The sequence below is a fragment of the Doryrhamphus excisus genome, linkage group LG8 (assembly GCF_037039965.1).
Source record: "Doryrhamphus excisus strain RoL-2023G ecotype Guam linkage group LG8, RoL_Dexc_Guam_v1.1, whole genome shotgun sequence".
Classification (NCBI taxonomy): Eukaryota; Metazoa; Chordata; class Actinopteri; order Syngnathiformes; family Syngnathidae; genus Doryrhamphus; species Doryrhamphus excisus.
This window is the reverse complement of record NC_136364.1, coordinates 12,489,661-12,503,234: the sequence shown is the minus strand read 5'-3', so window position 1 is coordinate 12,503,234 and position 13,574 is coordinate 12,489,661. Positions and strand designations below refer to the sequence as shown.

General features: G+C 43.3%; 4 protein-coding genes across 4 annotated transcripts; 2 read left to right on the top strand and 2 right to left on the bottom strand.

The window, feature by feature from the left end:
* Positions 1-7: 7 nt before the first annotated feature.
* Positions 8-2,227, bottom strand: rps25 (ribosomal protein S25). Its single transcript, XM_058079982.2, has 5 exons — positions 2,094-2,227; positions 1,414-1,503; positions 1,157-1,340; positions 159-257; positions 8-76 (listed from the first exon to the last, which is right to left on the bottom strand). The coding sequence occupies exons 1-4, from the start codon at positions 2,094-2,096 to the stop codon at positions 163-165; spliced, it is 372 nt and encodes a 123-aa protein (XP_057935965.1). The 5' UTR covers positions 2,097-2,227; the 3' UTR covers positions 8-76; positions 159-162.
* Positions 2,228-2,357: 130 nt separating this feature from the next.
* Positions 2,358-3,546, top strand: trappc4 (trafficking protein particle complex subunit 4). Its single transcript, XM_058079981.2, has 5 exons — positions 2,358-2,569; positions 2,712-2,886; positions 2,962-3,065; positions 3,143-3,269; positions 3,356-3,546. The coding sequence occupies exons 1-5, from the start codon at positions 2,395-2,397 to the stop codon at positions 3,432-3,434; spliced, it is 660 nt and encodes a 219-aa protein (XP_057935964.1). The 5' UTR covers positions 2,358-2,394; the 3' UTR covers positions 3,435-3,546.
* Positions 3,547-3,609: 63 nt separating this feature from the next.
* On the bottom strand, positions 3,610-8,546 carry LOC131134563 (glucose-6-phosphate exchanger SLC37A4-like). The gene is made up of 8 exons (XM_058079980.2): positions 7,788-8,546; positions 7,478-7,710; positions 6,614-6,857; positions 6,170-6,328; positions 5,326-5,411; positions 4,433-4,546; positions 4,226-4,364; positions 3,610-4,000 (listed from the first exon to the last, which is right to left on the bottom strand). Exons 1-8 carry the CDS (start codon positions 7,933-7,935, stop codon positions 3,834-3,836), a joined length of 1,290 nt encoding a protein of 429 aa, XP_057935963.2. The 5' UTR covers positions 7,936-8,546; the 3' UTR covers positions 3,610-3,833.
* Positions 8,547-9,259: 713 nt separating this feature from the next.
* cfap45 (cilia and flagella associated protein 45) lies at positions 9,260-13,558 on the top strand. Its single transcript, XM_058079979.2, has 12 exons — positions 9,260-9,310; positions 9,640-9,741; positions 9,816-9,916; positions 10,307-10,451; positions 10,525-10,695; positions 10,752-10,930; positions 10,997-11,126; positions 11,192-11,338; positions 11,429-11,542; positions 12,012-12,205; positions 12,278-12,502; positions 12,588-13,558. Exons 1-12 carry the CDS (start codon positions 9,308-9,310, stop codon positions 12,646-12,648), a joined length of 1,572 nt encoding a protein of 523 aa, XP_057935962.2. The 5' UTR covers positions 9,260-9,307; the 3' UTR covers positions 12,649-13,558.
* The last annotated feature ends 16 nt before the right edge of the window (positions 13,559-13,574 follow it).

Genomic DNA, 13,574 nt, shown 5'->3' with positions numbered 1-13,574 from the left:
TCCAGGATGTGGGGAGGTTTTACACTTTATTTACGTTCATTACAAACAGCATATCAAAGGAAACAAACAGAAGAACCTGAAAGAGGAAGAAAACAATGCAGTGAGTGGAGACTTGAGAAGAAGAAAGGCGGGGGGGGGTCTATCTTTATTTCTTGTACCTGATTATGCTTTCTCTGCTGCTGCCTCTTCATCTCCTCCCTTGGTGTTGCGTGTGTAGATGAGCTGTGCTCTATGCTTTGACACCAACTTGATCATGCCTGTAACGACAACGATTTACAGCACGTCACAACTACAGCCTTTTTGCACAATGGATGGTCTACCTATTGTCCTAACAATGTTGGAAAGATGCTGATCTGTCAACTGTCATAATGTGCGTGCACAGAAAAACATCCAGGCAGATGGAAGCGCAAAAAGGCCTCTAGCAAAATAGTGTGCATGTATTTTTAAGTTATAAGTTTATGTTATGCAATATTGTAGAAAATGAGACCAAGGTGTAGTACGTTACCTTGAAATGAACGCCACTTCCAATTAGTTTTAAATAAATAGCATCCAATTGTAACAACACTATTGTCAGCACTAAGGGGGTGCAAAGTTCCAATTTAACAGGAAAACTTGGAAAAGCTTAGTTGTAACAAGGTTGTGCTAGAAGCCACACTGTTTTACAATTAGACAAGGCACTTCAAACACTTTACTGTAAGAACATTGAGTATTTTACAAATACCAGTCATACCAGCAAAAAAAAAAAAATCTAATAAGACAAAGAGTTCAGGCGACTCCATGCAACTAGCTGAATATATTTTTTTCCACATAAAATATACCACCAACAGCTGGTATATGTCAACCAATCCTGGTTTAAACTAACATTTCACAGAAATGTCTTATTTTGCAATACGTTTAACTGCATAATAAAAATTGTAGTACATTTTCCTTTGTAACTACTTTCCTACTGTAACTAATGCTCATGGTTAAACTAGTGAGTGTGCGTTGTGTTACACATACTTTACGTACTCAAGGTAGAAGAAGGATAAAATTCTGACAGCATGTTCGAATAAAGATGCCTTTAGGCAGCCAGGGAAGCAGTTACATACAATCCAGTCCCTTTGATGATGCAGAGTTTAATTCTCGCTGTCAATATGTATTCATCTGCCAGGTTTACCTTTAGCGAGCAGTTCCTGCAAGGCATTCCTAGCCAGCGAGCCGCGGATCTTCAATCTCTCAGACACGACAGCAGGGGTGATGAGCTTGTAGTTGGGCACTTCCTTGTAGAGCTTGTCATAGGTGGCCTTGTCGAAGAGGACCAGGTTGTTCAGCTTGTCCCTCACCTTTCCTTTGGACCACTTCTGCTCAGAACACATGTATAGGTCAGTGTTGGTCAAAAAAACTGACAAGCTGTGTGCAGAAACAAGACCATACCTTCTTCTTGGCTTTGCCTCCAGATTTGTTGACTGGGTCCTTGTCCTTCTTGGACTTCCCAGCGTCTTTTTTCTTGTCTTGCTTGGGAGGCTGGAAGGTAAAGAAAAGTAACAGGCTTGATATTAACATGACAACGCTGTGTCAGTAATATTTGATTTAAATACACGTGATAACCCGATATAATCATATCTTATGTAGGTTAAGACAAAAGATCTCCTGAATAGTCTAAACCATACATTACGGCATAACATAGCAATGCACGGATCTGTCTAACAAACCGCTAGCTAATGCTAACATAGCTTGGACTCATCGTCAGCATGGTGAGGCCTGGTTGGTGTCCTTCTTCAAGATATTGTGTGCTTAAAATGTACGACCGGCACAGTTAAATTACATTTGAATAAGCAACATTCCGACGAATCAACCGGAATGATTGAAGACTGCGGTACTTGTTTGTTTGTTTCACGGTGTTGTAGCTCTCGCTAGCTCAAGAGGATAGCAAAAGCATGGTTAATTACCACACAAGCTAGCTAGCGTCAATTTGTAAATAACGATAAATAAGCCACTTTTCTCCACTTTCGTTGAGACGCTCGTGGTTTCACAATGTATTCCACTTTTTATTCATCGTTGGAAATATCACAACCGCTTGAATTTGTATACTTCGACCCATTAAACGTTCTCACCATGTTTTCCCGTCAAGATGTCGAAGCAAAAGGAAGTTAGTCCGTGAGAAAGCCCCGTAGACAACCCGTATATGCGGAAGTGGCGCTGGGGGTTGTGGGAATAGAAGTTTTCTTCCAGTGTTTCAGTCTTTTCGGTAAAATGTATAGCAAAGCCAATATTTGTACCTAGCACTTTTCATATTTTAATGATAAGTACTAGACGAACGTACATCACGGTAGAAAATAAATACATAGATTTTTTTTCTTGCTGTTGTCACGTGACCGCTGCTGTCAGCTGACCGGCGTCGTTGACGTAGCAAAGATGGTGATCTTCAGTGTGTATGTAGTCAACAAGGCAGGGGGGTTAATTTACCAGTATGACAACTACGTGCCAAGGTCGGAGGCCGAGAAAACGTTTAGTTACCCTTTAGACTTGGTGCTCAAGCATCACGACGAGAAGGTGGTCGTGTCTTTCGGACAGAGAGACGGGATCCGAGGTAGTGCATTTTAGACGTTAGCACGCTAGCTAGCATGCCAATATGCCTTATTTGGGAATGAATGCTTTGTTTTGAAATAGAAAATAATGACTATTTGATGTATACTTAAGAGTAATGAGCATGTATCTTGTGTCACTTCTAGTGGGCCATGCGGTGCTATCCATCAATGGTATTGATGTCATGGGAAAGAGCACAGCAGATGGGAAGGACATCCTGGAGTACTTGAAGGATCCTGCCAACTATCCGGTGTCGATCCGATTCGGACGAGCCAGACTGAGCTCCAATGAGAAACTGATGCTGGCGTCCATGTTCCATTCGTAAGTTGCACTCCTGTAAATTTTGTGCTGACTTTATCGTTTCCCCTGCTTGTGGGCCATTGTCGGTTTCCCCAGGTTGTTTGCTATCGGATCCCAGCTATCTCCTGAAGTCGGAAGTTCAGGGATTGAGATGCTTGAAACCGATGTCTTCAAGCTGCACTGCTTCCAAACTCTTACAGGTGTTGTGCAGAATCCAAATACCATCAAACATACTTTGTTCAGTTTGTTTTGAATGTTGAACAGCGCGTCTTTGCAGGAATAAAGTTCATAGTGTTGGCAGACCCTCGACAAGCAGGCATTGACGCTCTGCTGAGGAAAATCTACGAGATCTATGCAGATTTTGCCCTCAAGAATCCATTCTACTCTCTGGAGATGCCAATCAGGTAAACACGGTGATGCTTTTTGGGTTTGTTTCAGTTTGCATCTGTTATATTTCATTTATTATAGTATGCCATGTTGTCCTCCTCAGATGTGAACTATTTGATCAGAACCTGAAGAGTGCACTAGAGGTTGCAGAAAAGGCTGGCAACTTTGGAGCTGGATCTTAGAGGAGATCAAAATGTATTTTCCATCTTTCTCCTCTGGGCCATGATGGTTGCACATATTTTGTAACAATGTTGTAAATATGCTTTGTTTTGTAAATATATGAATAAACTTACATGCATTGCAAGTGTGGTGCTTGTTTGATTGTGTACAAGCTCATAAGAAATGATAGAAAATATGTACATTCAAGTTTTGGATTGTGTTTATAAAAAAAGTTTATGTTGTCATGATAATACCAGAGGGAACACTTGAGTAGTGTATCTGCACTCCTAGTTAAATTACTGTCCAACACGTTTGTATCAACTTCCTTTTTACACATTGTAAATACTACTGTGGTGCATACAAAACTATTAGTTAAAAACATAATACAATGAAGGCATCACATATTTATCTTCTGGCAAGTCTCAGTCGGACTTCTTGGACATGTGACCCATCTTGGTTCGAACGTTACGCAGCAGGAAGAAGGTGACGGCAGTGACACCGCACAACATTTCTGCCACCCAGAAGGCTGTTTCCCAACCGTGATGCTTGGCGATGGTGCTGAACGGAAGGCCGGAGAGGAAGCCACCGACTTGGAGAGGGGAGAAATCACATTGGTTATCATCTACTGCCTCATTTCCCAAAGTCGGGCATGCAGACTTACGGGGTACATGAATAAAAATGAACAGTTGTTTGTTTTAAGTGTGCAGGAGTAGGGCTTCAAGTCACATGTCTGACGGGGTACAGGACTGTGAAAAGTTTGGGAACCACAAATCTACTGCATTTTAAAGGTGGTGAGAAAAAATCATCTACTTACTGTTTGCCATGAGGGCTACAATAGCATGTGATGTCCCACAGTACTTGGACGGAGCGCTCTCATTGGCGATGACCCCAAATAAGGAGATTGGCCCGTAGGAGAAGAAACCAAAAACAGCACCCAAGCTGAGGATCCACACCTTTGATGGGGAGAGATTATACCATTAATTTTTATTCCTCTCTCATGTCTTGTCTTTTCGTGAATTACCTTTGGGCTATCTGGAGTGATGGTGATTCTGAACAGATACATGGATGCAAACATCCCCGCCATCATGAGGATCAGGACAAAATGACGAGGATTTCCGTAAGTTCTCATGCCTTGCTGCACACAGAAGGAGGGTTTACTGGTTGGGCAGCAGGACTAAGTACCACAATTCTATGCCTTTTTAGGCATGCATTTATGTCAGTGGTGTCCAAAATGTGGCCCAGGGGCTATTTTTGTCCTGCAGCAAATTGGCAAAAATAAAGAAATCAGCAGTAATTTTACAAAATTGAAATCTAATGAGAAAGAGTCAATTTTAAAAGACTACTGTGACATCATAGAAAACAATAACATAATTTTAGTAGCACAAAGTTGAAATGTTAAAGTATTTTTTAAGGCAAAATATAAAAACCAAACAAAACAAGACAAAAGCTGCAGGTTTTGGAAAATAAGGTTTCATAAAAAGTTAAAAGAATAAAGTAAAAATAAATGATTAAAGGAACATTTACAAGAACAAAATGAAATGTATTTGGAAAAGTAAAACAAAAACAGTGAGAGCAAATGGCAGACATTTCCCTTGTAATATTATGAGGAAAAATAATTTGTAATTTTAGTAGCAATGTTGAAATATTAAATAAAATGTGATTTTTAAAGTTGTAATATGGGACAGAAAACTAAATAAATAGGTCATTTTTGGAAAGTTAAATTGTGGGATTCACAAAAAACTTTCATACTAATTATACACTTCCCTTTTCCACTTCCAAATGTCCATAACTCCTTGGCATACAAATTGGCCCTCGCATGGTTTCATTTTTCAATATGGGGGCCATCAGCGGAAAAAGTTTGAACACCCCTGATTTATTTGAGCTTTTGGTGAGACAGACGGGATTCAAACTCACTTTGGCCACAGCTTTGTCAGAGAGGTAACCTGCTGCCAGGCTGCCGAGCAAACCTCCCACCTCCAGGGCGCTCATGTATGAGCTACCTATGAAGAAGACAGCCATCAATCACCACACCGACAATGAGGACAAACGGCACCATTTAAACTTTAACCGTGAGATATCTGATATATCATATCGGTGTTGTTTTTTTCAATATGCTCGCCAGCCAATGACAGCACAGGAAGGCAGGACTTCATCAGAAACACAAGTCACAGCGAGAGCAGTAATATGTGCAGACTGACTTTTTTTTGGGAGTATTGACAATAATAACAAATGATTTTTGTTGATTTGTTTTTACCTCCATTTGTGAAAATTAAAATAGGTGTATTTTGTTAGTTGAGAAAGGGGAATGAATGGTAAATTATCTTTCAGTTGTATAGTATGAATGTAGTCTGAATGAATGAACAGCTTTCATAAAAAAAGATCCCTTTAGGCCTCAAATTTCATGCCGACGGCAGCTTAAGCGGACTCTTAGGACTCTTTAGGAATAAGAAAAACCCGACGGGCCAGGACTTGCATTTGTTGCGAGTGACTGCAACAGCGTTATTGTTAGGTACATGCGTTGCTATAACACAGTGCTTTTCCAAGTGTCTGGGCTGGTGGGCAGGGGATACTTTCAATATTAGTGCAGACATGCCGACATGATAAATAGATATCAGTTTCTCAATAGTATTTCAAATTGAAAAAAAATTGTCCCCCAGTGGGGGCATTACAGACAACAATTGAGAACCACTGCTAGAACAACACCCAATAAATGAAATAAGCGACTCAGCGGTGTAGTTTCCCCCCCAACTTTGCATACCCATGAGTGTGGACTGTCCCTTGTCCTGAATGAGAAACAGCTGTGCCCAGTCAGTGCAGGCTGTCTTCACCCCAAACACCACAAGATACGACAGGGACAGCAGCCACAAGTAAGGTGAGAGCAGGAACTCCAACAGTGTGCTCTCATCCCTGGATGAGTCTAAAAGAGGACACAGATAGAATAACAATACCTGCCATCAGAAATCATGGCTGCCGGATACTACAAGGAAGGTCAGACCGCCATGTCTGATCATCACAGCGCCGCATGAAAGGCATGGAGGGGACAAAGTCCAAACAATGATTGACCTTTAGTCACCACAGACACAAACATCACCTATATGACAGGAGAGTTTGATGTTTTCACGTACCTACTGCAAAACACAAGTCAAAGACCCTCTAAGTAACAGGAGATGACCGCCTCATGTCAGTTTCCTATTCAGCTCACCTCCTTTGCTCTTCTTGGAGGCCACTTCTACATTAGGCAGCCCCACGTCTTTGGGCTCGTTCTTGATGACCAGCAGACACACGAAGGAGACGCCTGCACAGATGAGTCCAGACATGGACAGGATGGTCCTCCAGCTGTACGTCTGGACCAGCACGGTGGCGATGATGGGGCCCAAGCTGCCTGCCAGATTCATGCTGCAGGAAAGGACGGACCACCATGTTCCAAACTGAGATGGCTCGAACCACTGAAAGGAAACAATGAAATGATGTCACTGGAATGAATGAATGGCAGCATACTATTACTGGGTGTGCCGATGACATTTTAGGAGGTTAAAAAAAACCTTGTATGAAGTTAAATGAGCTGTGATATTTAAACTAAACTATTTTAATATATTGACATTTATGGTTGGTAATGGTAATATTTGGATCAGATTACAATTGAATGCATCACATAATCAGTTCACAGTTCCACATGTCCAAAAGGAGTAGGAAGAAGCAAAGCTTATTAAATCCTACCCCTCCATCTGGTACTTTTACAATCAGTAACTGTTACATTTGTTCACTTCCTGCCTTTCTAATAAAATATAATATTTTGTTTTAAATTTTTTTCAGTTTTTTTTGTCACGTACCAAATAGCTGACCATTTTTAATTTATGATGAACAAACAAAAAATATTTGCACAATATTTTTACTGGTTCATCGCTGTGGTTGTAGTTTCTACACCGCAATCATCGGAGATGTCTAATATTTGCAACCACAATAAAACATTCATGTTCAATTTGAGCAGTATCTTCCTAAGGATCTCCTAAACAGTTTAGGTGGACCTCATGATGCAATACACAGTATGCGTGTGCGGCTCAGGTACCTTACGCAGCACCCGTCCACAGGGCGGCCATCCCAGGCCCTGACCCAGGCCGTTGAGGAACCACAGTGCAGAGAAGACAGCCACGGTGGATGACCAGGAGAAGACAACATTGATGCCTCCCACCATGAAGAGGCCAATTGAGAACAGCCAGCGTGCACTGATCTGGTCTGAGAGCACGCCGCTGATGAACTTGCTGATAGCGTAGGCCAGAGACTGGCTGCTGGTGATCATGCCTGACAGCGAGGAGAGGACACAGATGACCCACAAAAGCAACAAAAGCACCCAAGTTGAGTATTATGATGAAGCATACCCAGGTCATCCTTGTCCAGATCAATTTCTTCCATCAGTGAAGGCATCACAAAAGAGAATGTCTTCCTATTGAAGTAGTAAAGGGCATAGCCAACAAACATGGCCAAAAATATAGTGGCCCGATAGTATCCATAGCTTGCTCTAGCCATGACTGCCGATTTGTATTTATTCCCACAATATAAAAAAGAGAAGGGAGATCAGCAGACCTCCGCCTGCTGTCAGTGAACTTTGCTTCAGGATGCAAAGTGAAGCAACAGCAGCTGCTTACAACTGAGGGCTGTTTGTAATCTGCTCAAGTTAATGGTCAACTCCCAAAGTGCAGAAATGATTTAATCTGGCAGCTAGCCCATGCCAGGTAGGGGCTTGTACAAGGATGGAACCAGGAGGCAGAATGCTGTCCCCTTTAGGCAACCATTTTACACAATATATCGTCTTTAAAAACAGCAGGATTGGCTGTTTCGTCCATTGTTTGCACAAGTGCGAGCGCTAGGACTAATGACGTTAATCATTTACTGTTACAATGCTTTGACCAATGCTCCCACAAATAAACAACATGGATATGAGATGATTTACATGCTTCGAGCAGTCCAGAGTGTACCCCACCTGTCGCTCGAAGTCAGCTGGGATAAGCTCCAGCATATCCATATAGTGAGGACAAGCGGCATTGCAAAATAAATGGATGTTTCTTTCGGCTATTTTCTTTGCAATTAATGATGACCAATGAACGAACTGTGTGCTACGACGCCTCACGTGAGCCAATCAGCGCCGCAAATCTGCTGACGTTAGTCATGCGTAAGGGAAAGTGAGACTAGTGAAATCGACGAAATGCACAATTGTTTCACAGCAAAACGAATAGGTTTCGAGTTTCAGCGTCTCATTAAAATTGCTGGTCATCGCATTTTAAGTAATGCATACTAACTTCGTCTGTTAAAGTCTGTAAAAGTGACACATTACCACTCTGCAACGACCACCTTTTGGTCTTCTTAAAACCAGTATTGTCCCGTCAAATATGAAAAAATCGATAAAATAAGGTTTTGATTGCTATAATTCGTGTTTTTCATTTTACTCATCTGTGTTGGCCAGCTGTAAGACCCGCCTTCTGCTTCTTCGTTTTCTTATCTGAGGGGAGGAGGTGCAATAAGCGCTCAGTTGAACTATCGCCATCTAGTGGTCGTTGAAGTTAAAGCCTAAACCAGAACCACTACGGCAATTACACCAAAACTAATAAAGAATAATATTATTGTAAAACCGTCAACTGACAACCACCTATTTGAAATCACATGTATTTTTTTTTTACAAATAACTCAATAGATATAATTTTCCACGGGCCGTACCGCTTAGTTGAACTAAGGCCAAGCGTTTCTATGGCAACGGAAAACATTACCACATAGGTTCTTCTTCACGCTCATCCATCTGTAAAGAAACTTTTTTAAAGTTTCTTTTTCTCTTAAATAGACTTTTTTTTAAATAGACTTTTCCTGAGAGTTATCTGTGTACGGACGATAAACACAGAAAGAAGAAATGGTATGGTATTACAATTTCTACTCCCAGTATTGTTTCTGTGCTATTTATACTGCTATATTGTAATGTTTCTATTGTATTTAAGAAATACAAACACACAAATAAGTGGAGGGGGCTTTAGATCAGCTGCACTTTTGGACCAAAAGTATACGCTTATTTTGTGTGTTCATACTGGTACTGTAACTTCACAGTATCATTTGCATATTTACAATGGAGAATAATTTACTAAATATCTTGATAAATAACCTATTTAAATAGCTGTTTTTTGCTGTAATAAACTAAAAATGATACAAACTATTGGAGAAAGATGGCTGAGAGTGTGAACCTTGCAGAGTGCCACTTCCTCCACCACATCTTTAAGACGACAACATCGATACCGCACAAGAGCCTCCTCCTCTCAGGTGGATGAAAGCCTGTTTGGAAGCACCTCACAGGTTAGAACTACAACCTGAGTAAGTCTCAGTAGGGACAGATGTATGGAAGGACATTATGACTGTTTTTGTTGCAGAGGGCATCACAGCCAGCCTCCAAGGTGAAGCAAGTCCAGGTAGTGCCAGTTGACAAGCGGACTATTCAAATTGTCACCAAAGACCTAATTCGCAATCTCAGGTAAAGGCAAAATGATTGCAAATATTTAATTGTAGGGACTGCCGAGTGGTTAGCACACAGGCCTCTAGGAGACTGGAGTTCGAGTCCACCCTCAGCCATCTCTGTGTGGAGTTTACATGTTCGCCCCGTGCATGCGTGGGTTTTCTCTGGGGGCTCCGGTTTCCTCCCACATTCCAAAAACATGCTAGGTTAATTGGGGTTAGGGTTGACTCCAAATTGTCCATAGGTATGAATATGTGTGGGAATGGTTGTTTGTCTATATGTGCCCTGTGATTGGCTGGTGACCAATTTATTTGCTGGATCTCATTTGCATACCAGAGTCGTGGCGCCTGTGAATGTCCCTCTGGTTTAATTATCTCCGAGGTCTTCATGACTATATTCCTGTCATAGGGTTCCATGCAAAGATCCCTCTGGACAGTCCATCATTCTACCATCAGCTGACTTTGAGCAAATGACCTCAAGATCCAAGCATCTATCCAAGGAGGAGGAGGAGGAAGCCTTGAAGGCGGCCAATCAGAGCAGGAAAGAGGAGATGGTAGGAAACAAGCTCAAACCTGACTCAAACCTGATTGATAGTTAGGAGTTAGGAGTTGATCCTGCCTGTGCAGAGTGCAGCTGAGGAAAGGAAACGTCAGATGGTTGAGGCAGACATGTCCCGTCAAGGGAAGCAGACTTTGAGCGAAGCGGAGATGGAGGCCCATGACCGCACGCAGCGCTTGCTGGAGCGGGCCAACGCCCTGAGAATGGAACAGGAGGAGGAGATTAAAGAACTTAACAAGGTGAGGAGATGATTGGCCAGGATTTGGATGTACATGTAGTGCACACTCTTCTTCAGGTGATTCTGGGTGCTCAGTGCCAAGCCACGCGTGATGCCCAGATTCAGGAGAAGAGACAGATCCAGCTGGAAATCCTGGAGGAGCAGAAGCATCTTGATGCCATGATGGAAGTGGAGCGTCGCAGGCTTTTGGAGAAGATGGAGCAGATTGATGAGCAGCACAAGCAAGAGAGGATCCGGTGACCGCTCGTGTTTCCTCATTCGAGATCTTTACCATTCTTCTCATGCGTCTGTGTGTTCTCCAGTGGGAAGCAGCAAATCTTTGAGCAGATCCAGCAGCGTCTGGAAGAGAAGCTAGTGCAAGAAGAGCTGAAGGAGCAGGAGAAACAGTACGTGAAAGAGGAGCAAACCAGAATGAACCTGCAGGACCTTATGGTATGATGCACACACACAAAATACAGTAACACAAATAACACTGAAATTTGTCTTCTTCTGCGCAGGCGCTGCAGAAGAAGAGACAGGAACAACAGCTTCTGCATCAAGAGGTCATGCGCATCAATGCTGAGACTTTGAGGGCGCAGGAGCAGAGGAGGGAGGAGGAGAAGCTGGCAGACATGAGAGAAATGGAATTCATCAAAAACAAACTGGTGAGACACTCTTGCAGGACCTTTCGAGTGCAGTTGGATACTTCCTGTCACTTTTAAAGTGCTCAACGTAAATCTTTGACCTGCCTGAAGCAACGTGAGGCCGAGTACGAAGCAGAGCAGAGGAAGCTCAAGAAGGAGAAGGAATTGGAGATCGCCAGGCTGCGGGCTCAGCAGGAGCGAGCCAGAGACCACAAGGCAGACCAGGTCAGGAAAAGCCGGTGTCCAAAGTGCGGTTCGGGGGGCCATTTTTGTCCCACAGCTTCTGTTTTATTGGTCTGCGGCAGATTACTAGACTTAAGCCCACAACAGAACGCTACAAAATGTTAAAACATTTTGCGCAGATTTTAAAGAGGTTCTAAGTAGAGCTTGAAAATGCTGAAAGATGAAATGGAAGTGAGGAAGACAACAAACAACCACAAAAGGGAAATAGGCTGTTCAGCTGTTTAAAGACAACATGTGAATTCAATGTCATCTTCTGTGATGCTACCTTGATGGTCAAGGCAAAAAAGCTAGCTTTCTTTAAACGCTGTTGGGAGTGGCACAGAAACAGGAGTTCAGAAGATTCAGAGAGCAATTTCATCACATTAAAAATATGTGAATCGAGTACTTACAAAAAAGGAAAAAGTCTTATTGTGTAAACAATGAAAACATTAATCTTGATTGTATTTGTAAGGATGAGCTACAAGCGAGGAGGAACCAAGAAATGGCGGACAGAGAATGGAGGCGGAAACAGAAGGAGCTGGCTGCCAAGAAGGTACAGGAGGAGGCCACGCTGAGGGCCGCTCGCTTGGAGCAGGTTCAGCGCAAGGAGCACCTTCTGTCCATGGAGGCCGGCCGAGAGAAGGCGGAGTTTGAGAAGGTCCTCAAGTAAGAAAACACAACAATATCCCATAGAAAATACAAGCCAGGCAGGTGCTAACCTCTTCTGTTTTTCCACAGGGTGCAACAGGAAGCCAGCGTCAAACAGAAGGAAGAGGACCGGAAGCAGCGCCAGAGAGCGCTCCACCACGCGGAGGCCATCAGGAAACAGGTGCAGGAGATGGCGCAGTTGGCCATGGCCGAGCGAGCACAAAGCTTCAAGGAGGCAGAGAAAGTCAGCAGGGAGGCCCAGCAGAGACGCAACCGCATCAACGAGATCAAACAGAGGAAGCTGAAAGAGCTCAAGTGAGTAAAACATAAAACGTGGACTTGCGGCGTCCTATCGAGTCTTTCCGCCTACAGACCAATTGGTGTTTGTCTCCCTGTGCAGGGCGACTGGGCTCAGTGACAAATACTGCAGTCAAGTGGAAAGGAAGGCCTGGGTGCTTTGATTCGCTCACGGTGCCCGTATTGATATCGGACCACCTGCGTGGATCCGAGGGGGCAGGAGTGTCCAAAATGCGGCCTAAATTCTTTTCGAATTCTTTGAATCACAAAAACAATTTCTCACAAAATACATTTGTCATGAAACTATACATATACAATTATTCAATTATAAATCATTCTCAATCAGTCATGATGTGCTATATATATATCACTATATTGACAGTTACTAGGGTGAGGAGCTCAGCCATCCGGGAGGGGCTCAGAGTAGAGCCGCTTCTCCTTCACATCGAGAGGAGTCAGTTGAGGTGGCTCGGGCATCTAGTCCGGATGCCTCCCGGACGCCCCCCTGGTGAGGTGTTCCGGGCATGCCCAGCTGGGAAAAGGCCCCGGGGCAGACCTAGGACACGCTGGAGGGACTATGTCTCACAGCTGGCCTGGGAACGCCTTGGTGTCCTCCTGGTGGAGCTGGAGGAGGTGGCCAGGGACCGGGAAGTCTGGGCTTCCCTACTAAGACTGCTGCCCCCACTTACCCGGACCCGGATAAGCGGAGGATAATGGATGGATGAATGGACAGTTACTATGGTACCCATTATGTCATTGTATGTTCCTATCACCTCGTACTTCGGTATGTGACAATAAATAAATAAATAAAATAAAAATGAAGTGACACCCTCTGCACCAAGACCATGTTGTAGGTCTTTGGAGCTGGTCTGCGGGTTGAGTTTGACGGTTCTCACCATCCTTGGCCTCTGCTTATGAGATTTTTCTTGGCCTGCCACTCTGGGTCTCAACTAGAAATGTGCCTGTGGTCTTCCATGTCCTCACTATGTTCCTCAGAATGAAACCTGACAGCTGAAATCTCTGACCGAGCTTTTGCATCCTTCCCCTAAACCATGATGTTTAACAATCTTTGCTCCCAGGTCATTTGACA

Bases quoted from the DNA above. Each gene is read 5' to 3' on its own strand.
- rps25 (XM_058079982.2), bottom strand. The intron at 1,341-1,413 runs GTATGGTCTTGT...TGTTCTGAGCAG, and splicing joins GAGGCAAAGCCAAGAAGAAG to AAGTGGTCCAAAGGAAAGGT. The intron at 258-1,156 runs GTAAACCTGGCA...TTGTCGTTACAG, and splicing joins GCAGGAACTGCTCGCTAAAG to GCATGATCAAGTTGGTGTCA.
- trappc4 (XM_058079981.2), top strand. From the start codon at position 2,395: ATGGTGATCTTCAGTGTGTATGTAGTCAACAAGGCAGGGGGGTTAATT. The intron at 3,066-3,142 runs GTGTTGTGCAGA...GCGTCTTTGCAG, and splicing joins CTGCTTCCAAACTCTTACAG to GAATAAAGTTCATAGTGTTG. The intron at 3,270-3,355 runs GTAAACACGGTG...TGTCCTCCTCAG, and splicing joins TCTCTGGAGATGCCAATCAG to ATGTGAACTATTTGATCAGA.
- LOC131134563 (XM_058079980.2), bottom strand. From the start codon at position 7,935: ATGGCTAGAGCAAGCTATGGATACTATCGGGCCACTATATTTTTGGCC. The intron at 7,711-7,787 runs GTATGCTTCATC...CCTCGCTGTCAG, and splicing joins TCTGGACAAGGATGACCTGG to GCATGATCACCAGCAGCCAG. The intron at 6,329-6,613 runs GTGAGCTGAATA...GTCCTCTTTTAG, and splicing joins CTCCAAGAAGAGCAAAGGAG to ACTCATCCAGGGATGAGAGC.
- cfap45 (XM_058079979.2), top strand. The intron at 10,696-10,751 runs GTGAGGAGATGA...ACTCTTCTTCAG, and splicing joins AGATTAAAGAACTTAACAAG to GTGATTCTGGGTGCTCAGTG. The intron at 12,206-12,277 runs GTAAGAAAACAC...GTTTTTCCACAG, and splicing joins GAGTTTGAGAAGGTCCTCAA to GGTGCAACAGGAAGCCAGCG.